The 9,141-nt window shown below is 42.1% G+C and overlaps 2 protein-coding genes across 2 annotated transcripts; both read right to left on the reverse strand.

Annotated features, from left to right (window-relative positions):
* Window positions 1-5: 5 nt before the first annotated feature.
* Window positions 6-3,593, reverse strand: LOC121026287 (protocadherin gamma-B3-like; the record flags this gene model as incomplete). The annotated part of the gene is made up of 1 exon (XM_040469152.1): window positions 6-3,593. A coding segment is annotated over exon 1 (1,476 nt), but the record flags the coding sequence as incomplete, so codon positions are not given.
* A 1,279-nt stretch (window positions 3,594-4,872) lies between these two features.
* LOC121026286 (protocadherin gamma-A5-like) lies at window positions 4,873-8,718 on the reverse strand. The gene has a single exon (XM_040469151.1). It carries the CDS (start codon window positions 7,576-7,578, stop codon window positions 5,134-5,136), a length of 2,445 nt encoding a protein of 814 aa, XP_040325085.1. The 5' UTR covers window positions 7,579-8,718; the 3' UTR covers window positions 4,873-5,133.
* Between the last annotated feature and the right edge of the window lie 423 nt (window positions 8,719-9,141).

A 9,141-nucleotide genomic window follows, 5' to 3' on the forward strand; every position in this document is an offset into this window, starting at 1 on the left:
CTGGCCACGATGGAGTAGGACACGCGGCCGTTGGGTCCCAGGTCGGGATCTGAGGCGCTGACTTGGAAAATAGAAGCTCCGGGCGGGTTGTTTTCTGCGACGTGGACCACGTAAGAGCCCTGGTGGAAAACAGGAGCATTGTCATTGACATCAGCAATGTTCAAGATGACACTTCTGTTGGAGGAGAGGGCTGGCCTTCCCCTGTCGGTGACTGTGATGGTAATGTTGTATTCCGGAGTCTGCTCTCGATCTAGGGCTCCATCTGTGACCAACTTGTATGTGTTTTTTGTATCTTGAACTATTTTAAATGGGAACTTTCCTTTTAGTTGGCAGAAAACTTCCCCATTAAATCCAGAATCGAGGTCATAGGTTTTGATCAGGGCAACAACAGTCCCCAACTCAGCATCTTCTAGAATATGTTTAGATTCAGAATCCAGGGTTATCTCTGGTGTATTGTCGTTTTCATCCAAAATATCTATTTGTACTTTACAGTGTGCTGTGTGATGTCCGCCATCCTTTGCTTCCACCCCAATTGTGTAGCTCGCTCTCTCTTCAAAGTCCAGTCCTCCGCCAGTGGTGAGTTCCCCTGTTGTACTGTCCAGTTTGAACAGCTGTCTCACTGCCCTACCAATGTTGATGAAAGTGTAGGTGATCACAGCATTGACCCCTTCATCCAAGTCAGTGGCCATCACTCTTAGTACAGAGGAGCCCACAGGCAGGTTCTCTGGAACACTGACCCTGTAAATGTCCTGGGTGAACACTGGTGCATTATCATTTGCATCTGCCACAACCACCATGATCTGGGTAGTGCAGCTTCTGGCTGGGTCACCCCCATCCACAGCCGTGAGGACCAGGTGGTGGCGTGACTGCTCTTCCCTGTCCAGGGGAGTCTTCACTACCAGTTCTGGGTACCTACTGCCATCTGGGTTCTCCTTCTGGATCAAAGAGAAGTGTGGGTTGGGACTGAGGTAGTACTGCTGCAGGGAATTGACACCTACGTCTGAATCTTGCGCGGGTTCCAGGGCAAAGGAGGCTCCGGTTACAGCCAGTTCACTGATTTCCAATTCAGTGATATTTTGGCTAAAGGTTGGTGGATTGTCATTGACATCCTGAATTACCACACTTACATGAAAGAAGTTCAAAGGCTTTTCGGCCACCAATTCGAATTCTAGAACACATGTCGACTTCTCGCCACAAATCTGCTCTCGGTCTATACGGTCACTAACAAGTAAGTCCCCATTCTCAGTACTCACTGTAAACAGTTTCTTCGGTGCACTAACACGCAGGTTTCGAGCAGGCAAATCTCCAACGCCAACCCCCAGATCCTTGGCGAGGTTTCCCACAAGCGAGCCCCTGGCCAGCTCCTCCGGAATAGTATAGAGGATCTGCTCCGAGATCACCGGGCAGAACAAAGACAGCAAAGAGAGAAACAGCATTTGTCTCCGCCCAGCCGGGCCCTTCAATCCCAAGTGATCGCTCATCCCGCTTTCAGCGCCTTTGCCTTTCTGACTCTGAAGAGCTATGGTCGCTAAATTATCCCAAGAATTCTCCGAGCAGGAGCAACTCCTTGATTTGTCTTGGCAGGCGGGTTCTAACAAATATCTTAGCGTCACAGAGCCAGAGGCAGAGTGTCCAATTCTCGCGGTTCCGCGGTGGGCTGGCGATTCCTTTGCGCCAGGAGAAGCTGATACTTCGCTCAGTACTAGCCAACAGCGGCACCCCGCGTGTGGGCTGCAGAACTGCAGTAGTGGTTACTACATCAGCTCCAAGTAAGGAGTGGGTTAGAAGAAAATTCTACTGTGTCCTGATATAGATACTCATTTTTCTCATTTTACAAGGATTTTAACATTTTAAATATTCACTCTATCTTTGGTCTGGCTGTGATTTTATTTGAACCTGAGCTTTATCCATCTAAATCAAGTCATTTTTACTCCTCAAAGAGCAGAGGTAACTTGCTGAAGACATTGGCATCGTAGTGCTTTTCATTTCCATTTTCATAAAATGGCTATAATAACATCTTCCCTGTGTTACTTAGCAAAATTGAAGACCAAATAAAATAATATGTAGAAAATGACAAATGAAAGTAGTGGTGGTGCAGCAGAAAGTGTAATAGGAAAATTCTTGAAATATCAGCTTGATATGTATTGTCACTACTCCACTCTATTTTCTTTTTTTCTAACTTAAAAATGTTACAGATATCATAGCTTTTAGTTGTATCCTGTGTTTCACTTCCTTCTATATTATCATTGTCACCTTACCCCCCAAATAATTGATATGTAAGCAAAGACACTGATTATTCTTATAAAACAGGAGTATGGTAAGAAGCAAGAAGAAACTCCTTGTTAGTTTCCAAGTGTCTACTTTCAAATGACTAGGATTCAAAAACTATTCCTCTGATTTTATTTTTTCCACACTACTTTACCATTGTCTCTAATGGTACTGTTTCTTCTCAACTAGCTTAGCAATGGTGAGTTATTCGAATTTGGGGAGTGAAGTATGAGTCCTTATAATCACATATTCTAAAGAAAGTAATCTATGTCGTCCACTTTTTTTGGTCCCAAGGTTACTATCAGATCATCCCAACCCTTTGTTACTGACATTCTTGCCTTGTAAATAAGCATGTCAATTTTATGTTTCTGATAGGTCTTACAGGTTTAATTCCATTTCCAAACTAGAAATCTTCATAAAGAAACTTTTTTAACCTACACAATACATTGTCATTCTAAAACTTAGCGGATGTGTAGCAATGCTGAACTCATAGTGGAATAGCATTAGACATCTTAAACTGTTCACTGTATTCAGGATTCTAGGCAGAAACTCATGGACATCTCTACTTCATACAAACATAAAAAACAGATTCGAGACTTTGCTCCAAAACATGACTGAACAATATGGTGTGAACACTTAAATTAGTATAGGACAGTTATCTTTTCAGAGCACATGTGAAACTAAAGATTCAAATATTTCAAAGAATATGGAGTATACACAGTATATCCACTCAGAGTGTTGGATCAAGCATTTCATTATATAAAGTCTATTGAAGTTTATAGAGATTTACTCAGGACACATATCCAAAGTCTATAACATCTTCATTAAAATATAATGAAAAGAAAAAAATAATATTTATTATAAAATATAATGAAAAAATGAGTTTTCTTGTAAGAGTGAATGGTATCAGTCTCCATCCTCCATCATACAGATTCTTGTTACTCTTTTGATGTATTTGCTGTTCAGTGAATCTGCACATTTTACACTGTGATCAGAATTGTCCAGATAAAAATTAATTGGATGCCCTTCAAATAAATATTTAAAAAATAAAAATTAAGTCATAGGTTCCCACATGTAACAATAAACCATTTGTTTGGTCAGGTAATGTAGCCTACTATCCCATTCGTAATATTTTATTGCAATTTCCCCTATTTATTCATACTTTGCAGCTGATAAAGTACAGTATTTGAAAAATTTAAAGAGAAGCATCTGAAAATCATCTTCAGTAAATCAGATATCAAAAATGAAAAGGGTAGTTCTTCTTTTTAAAAAAATTTTTGTTTAATGTTTATTCGTTTTTGAGAGAGACCGAGATAGAGTGGATGGGAGAGAGGCAGAGAGAGGGAGACACAGAATCTGAAGCAGGTTTCAGGCTCTGAGCTGTCAGCACAGAGCCAGATGTGCAGCTTGAACCCATGAACTGGGAGATCATGACCTGAGCTGAAGTTGGAAGCTTAACCAACTGAGCCACCCAGGTGCCCCAAAAGGGTAGTTCTTCTTAAGCAACACACACTCATGAATTTTAATACCCAATGAAATACCCACATTTCATTAAGAAGGATTATTAATTTAAGATGAGCATGTGAATTTCAAAATTTTAAACAATTTTTATGTTGAATTGATTTTCCAAGTACAAATCTTAGAGTCCGGGGTGCCTGGGTGGCTCAGTCGGTTAAGTGTCCGACTCTTGATTTTGGCTCAGGTCATGATCTCACAGTCATGAGATCAAGCCCAGCATGTCTGGCTCCATGCTGGGCATGAAGCCTGCTTAATATTCTCTCCTTCTCTCCCTCTACCCTTCCCCTGCTCATGCTCTCTCTCTCTCTCGCTCAAAAAATAATAAATAATTTTAAAAACCACAAATCTTAGAATCTAGTAATAAAGCAGAATTGTACTGACACTTGAATAAATGCAAACATTCAAGTAGATATTGATTCTAAAAAGTGAAGAGGTTATCTGTAACCAGATGATTCCAGGTGTAATGGCATATTAATGGTGTATTTAATGAATGTAGCAAAATATAATTCTTTGGAGATTTTAAACTGCATCAGAAAATAAAGTTCTAAGGCTCTTTCTCACTGATTTTTTCTCTCAACAAATACACATGTCCAGTAATTACATAGATTAACCCAAAGTTTCCAGACTTGAGAATGCCACAGACTATAGATTTGATGTTTTTTATTTTTTTCATGTAGTTTTCTATATTCCTCCACTGATTCATGAAAATACTGTAAATTATTTCCTTATAGAAACAGTATACTAAAACTTCAATGCTGTACACTATTCTTCCAAAACATATTCACCATTGGTGTTTACACAAATATTCAAAAGAGAACATTACATGTAACAATTTGGACTAATCAAACAACTCTTCTATTAACATAATAACAATTCTGGGGCAGCTGGGTGGCTTAGTTGGTTCAGTATTTGACTCTTGACTTGGTCTCTGGTCATGGTCTCAGTTTGTGAGTTAGAGCCCTGCATTGGGCTCTGCACTGAAAGCACGGAGCCTGCTTGGGATTCTCTCTATCCCTCTCCTCTGCACCTCCCCGCCTCTCAAAATAAATAAACATTAAAAAAACATAACAGTTGTATAAGAAAATCTTTGGGTAAAGCGATCATGTTTCATTTATTTTTAAGACTATGGATATCAGCTAGATTGTCTAGAAATTTCATGTATTGAAAAAAAAGACATTAAACCCAAAATATAATTTGAAAACAAATGAAGAGAGCATCATCAAATTAAATCAAGTCAATCTCTAAATAAAACATACAACCATTGATTATTTATATAATTAACCAACTTTGAATATGGCAGACAAATGATTGAGGAAACAAATGAAAAAAATGCTACAAGCAATGATACTAGAGAAAAAAAAAAAACCTCACCTGTACAACTCCTAGCTCTTCGTTTACATTTATCTTCTCAGATATCAGAGGAGGCTCGCTTTTCCCACAGCTCTCCTGACTGATGAGTGTGTCTGCATAGTTGGGCTGGGGGAAGATCATGTGACTGTTCCGGGAGTCTGCTGTGAGGGAGACCTCATGGGAATAAGTCTGCAGGAAAGCTCGCACCCCATCCACACCCACAAAGTGCGAGGTGGGCATGCCAGCCAACCTGCTTCCTGATGCCTGGAGCTGACCTGAAGAGTGCCAGCGTCTCAGCCTGAGTGCCAGTAGCACGATGACAAAGGTGAGGAAGACACAGGAGACTATAGCTACTGCCACCACAAGGTACAGTGTGAGACTGGAGTCGTCAGCATAGGATGAGGGCTTGAGGCTGTCCAGGTCAGCCAGGACATCTGGGATACTGTCAGCTACAGCCACAGTGAGTGTGACAGTAGCTGAAAGAGGGGGCTGGCCATGATCCTGGACCACCACCACTAAGCTCTGCTTGAGCGCGTCTCTGTCCAGCAGGGCCCGTGCAGTGCGCACCTCACCCGTGTGTAGCCCCACCGTGAAAAGTCCTGGCTCGCTGACCTTGAGCAGGTGGTAGGACAGCCAGGCATTCTGGCCAGAGTCTCTGTCCACCGCCACCACCTTGGTCACTAGGTATCCGGGCTCTGCGGATCGGGGAGCCAGCTCCACACCAGTGGAGCCATCGGTGGGAATGCTGGGGTACAGGATTTCAGGGGCATTGTCATTCTGATCCAGCACAAACAGGCTCAGTGACATGTTGCTACTAAGTGGAGGGTCTCCACTGTCACTGGCCATTACCCACAGCTGCAGATCTTTAACTTGCTCGTAGTCAAAAGAGCCCAGAGCATACAGGATGCCTGTATTGGAGTTGATGAAGACATAGGTAGACAGAGACATTCCTTGAAACATATCCTCAGCCAGAGAGTAAGTGATCTTGGCGTTGTTGCCGCTGTCAGGGTCGTGTGCAGTCACAGATAAAATTGAGATGCCTCTGGGATTGTTTTCCAGGATGTAGGTGGAGTATGAGGTGTGAGGGAAGATGGGAGGGTTGTCATTGATGTCTGCCACATTCAGGGAGATGTGGCTTTCTGTAGACAGGGGTGGGTTTCCACTGTCAATGACAGTTATTGTGATGTTATAATCTGAGATCTCTTCTCTGTCCAGGGCTTTCGTTGTCAATAAGTGATAATAATTATCAACTGACTTTTCCAATTTAAAGGGCAAGTTCCTGGGGATAGAACACACAATCTCACCATTCTCTCCAGAATCACCATCATGTACACTAAACAGTGCAATTACAGTTCCAGGAGGACAGTCTTCAGAGACGGAACTAGCAAGGGATGTGAGGATCACTTCTGGGACATTGTCATTCACATCCTGTACTGTCACCAATACCTTAGCACTGGCAAGAAGAGCACCTCCATCCTGAGCTACCACTTCCATGAGGTAGAATCTGGATTCCTCATAATCCAGTGATTGCAGAGTTGAGATTTCACCCAGGCTGGAATCAAGTTGGAAAGTCTCTGAAATCTTATCTTCTTCATTGCGAAAAGAGTATGTTAATTCCCCGTTTACTCCCTCATCTGGATCCGTGGCGGTTAGTGTAAGCAGCTGAGAGCCTACAGGTATGTTCTCTGGAACAGTCACTCTGTACTCAGATTGAGTGAAGAGAGGCTCATTATCATTTGCGTCGAGGACCACCACGTGTATGTGCATACTACTAGAGAGTATGGGGTCTCCACCATCTAAAGCTGTGAGAAGAAGGTCGTGGACAGCTACTTTCTCGCGGTCCAAGGGCCGTTCCAGTACCAGCTCCGGATATTTTTGTCCATCAGTTCCGCTTTTCTGCTCCAGAGAGAAGTGCATATTGGGGCTGAGCTTATAACTCTGGAGAGAGTTCATACTCACATCCGCGTCTCGAGCGAAAGGAAGTGCTAACCGAGTTCCCGTAGCCGCATTTTCATTAACTTTTACTTTTACTTCCTCATCCCGGAAACGTGGAAAGTTATCATTGATATCTATTATTTCTATTTCTACTCCATAAATTTTCATGTTATTCTCAAGCAAGATGTTAAAACTCACCACACACCGTGCACTCTGAGCACAGAGCTCCTCCCGGTCTATCCTGCCTGCGGTGACCAAACTGCCACTTCTCGGGTTCAGAGAAAAGAGCCGCGTCCTACCTCTGGAGACGATGCGGACGCCACGCTCCACCAGCTCCCGGGGCTCCAGACCCAGGTCCTTGGCGATGCTGCCCACGAAGGAGCCTTTGTCCAGCTCCTCCAGCACCGAGTAGCGGATCGGCCCGGCTCCAGCTCTCCATAACGTCTCCAGGAGCAGGAGGAGCAGAAGCGGCTCTATGCAGCCCCAACCTCTCAGTGTACCCGCCATTTCCTTCTCTCCGACCAGTTTCCTTAGTCCTAATTCCAGCCTGCTGTACCCTTATTTCTTTCAAGTCAAAGGAAACACATTACTTGACAGAAACGCGAGGCTTTTCCCCAAATTTCTCTGGTCTGTGTTTGTTTAGGGCGCAAGGAGCAGAGTCAGGTCGCCTTCAGCGGACAGCTTTTCCACTTTGGTGAACAGCGACGCTCAGAGTCCTATCCAGTTACTACACCAATTCTGTTTTTATTTCATAAATGTTTAATTATATTTTATTTCTAATAATTTTGCTGTATTCTTAACCTATTGACAAGTGACATTACTCATATCTAAGATTTAATTCTGAAATATCAAAGGACTTCCACAAACCTTGAGATCAATATAATTATTACATTTTTATTTCTTTAGAAAAGTTTTATTTAATGTGCCATTGAGTCTATGTCCTTTATTTACCTCTTACCTATACTGAGTCCATTAAATTAGGACATTAGAATTCTTAATTTTGTAGGCTTTAAAATTTCATCTTTTTATTAGGATACATTTATGAAAACGTGCCTACTATGGATAAGAATGTCCAGGAAACAAACCTAGCTCTCATCGCACCATTGCATAAAGGCCTACTGATTCAAGCAAATTGTATTAGATGTTGTAAACAGAGAAAATAAAGGGTCCATTTTGCTACTTGAGGTCTTTAAGAAAGTTCCCAGACTTTCACACTAAGAGTTTGGCAGCTTCACTATATCAGACTAAGAGTCTGAGTTGGGTTAACTACACATTATTTACATTTCCCTATTATCATGTCTAAATTGGAGTTAAGGCATTTTACAGTGACAGACTCTTGGGGAAGTCAGTGTAGTGACTGAAGAAAAGGGCTTTCGTTCGTCACCTAGGCAGAAAAACATGTCCAGATCCTTAGTGAGCAGGCAAGTGCCCTTCTATGTTGAGACGGATATTAAACGCTATCACCTTTACATGGTAGCAGGAAAAAAAGCCTCATGATTGAAAACAAAGGGACATTTCAGAGAGTCCACTGAGAAAAGCAATTTTTTCCCTAATGACACCTCCATAGGAAAAGAAACAACACAAAGAGATTTTATACCTATAATTAGAAAATTCAAAAAAGAAAGTTTTAGGTAAACAATGTGAGTATAATTTGCAAAATTTTTCTCATTGTACAATTTTTCACAAAAGCAGTTTGTTATATGCATAAGAGAGAACGATTTCTCCCACTTATTAAATACATTCTTTTTTTTTAATTTTTTTTTAATTTTTTTTCAATGTTTTTTATTTATTTTTGGGACAGAGAGAGACAGAGCATGAACGGGGGAGGGGCATAGAGAGAGGGAGACACAGAATCGGAAGCAGGCTCCAGGCTCTGAGCCATCAGCCCAGAGCCTGACGCAGGGCTCGAACTCACGGACCGCGAGATCGTGACCTGGCTGAAGTCGGACGCTTAACCGACTGCGCCACCCAGGCGCCCCAAATACATTCTTTTTAAAAGTTTATTTATTTATGAGAGAGGTAGAGCATGAGCAGGGAAATGCAGAGAAAGACAGAATTCCAAGAAGGCTC

The sequence above is a fragment of the Herpailurus yagouaroundi genome, unplaced genomic scaffold (assembly GCF_014898765.1).
Source record: "Herpailurus yagouaroundi ecotype Mexico unplaced genomic scaffold, PumYag 69769, whole genome shotgun sequence".
NCBI classification, from domain to species: domain Eukaryota; kingdom Metazoa; phylum Chordata; class Mammalia; order Carnivora; family Felidae; genus Herpailurus; species Herpailurus yagouaroundi.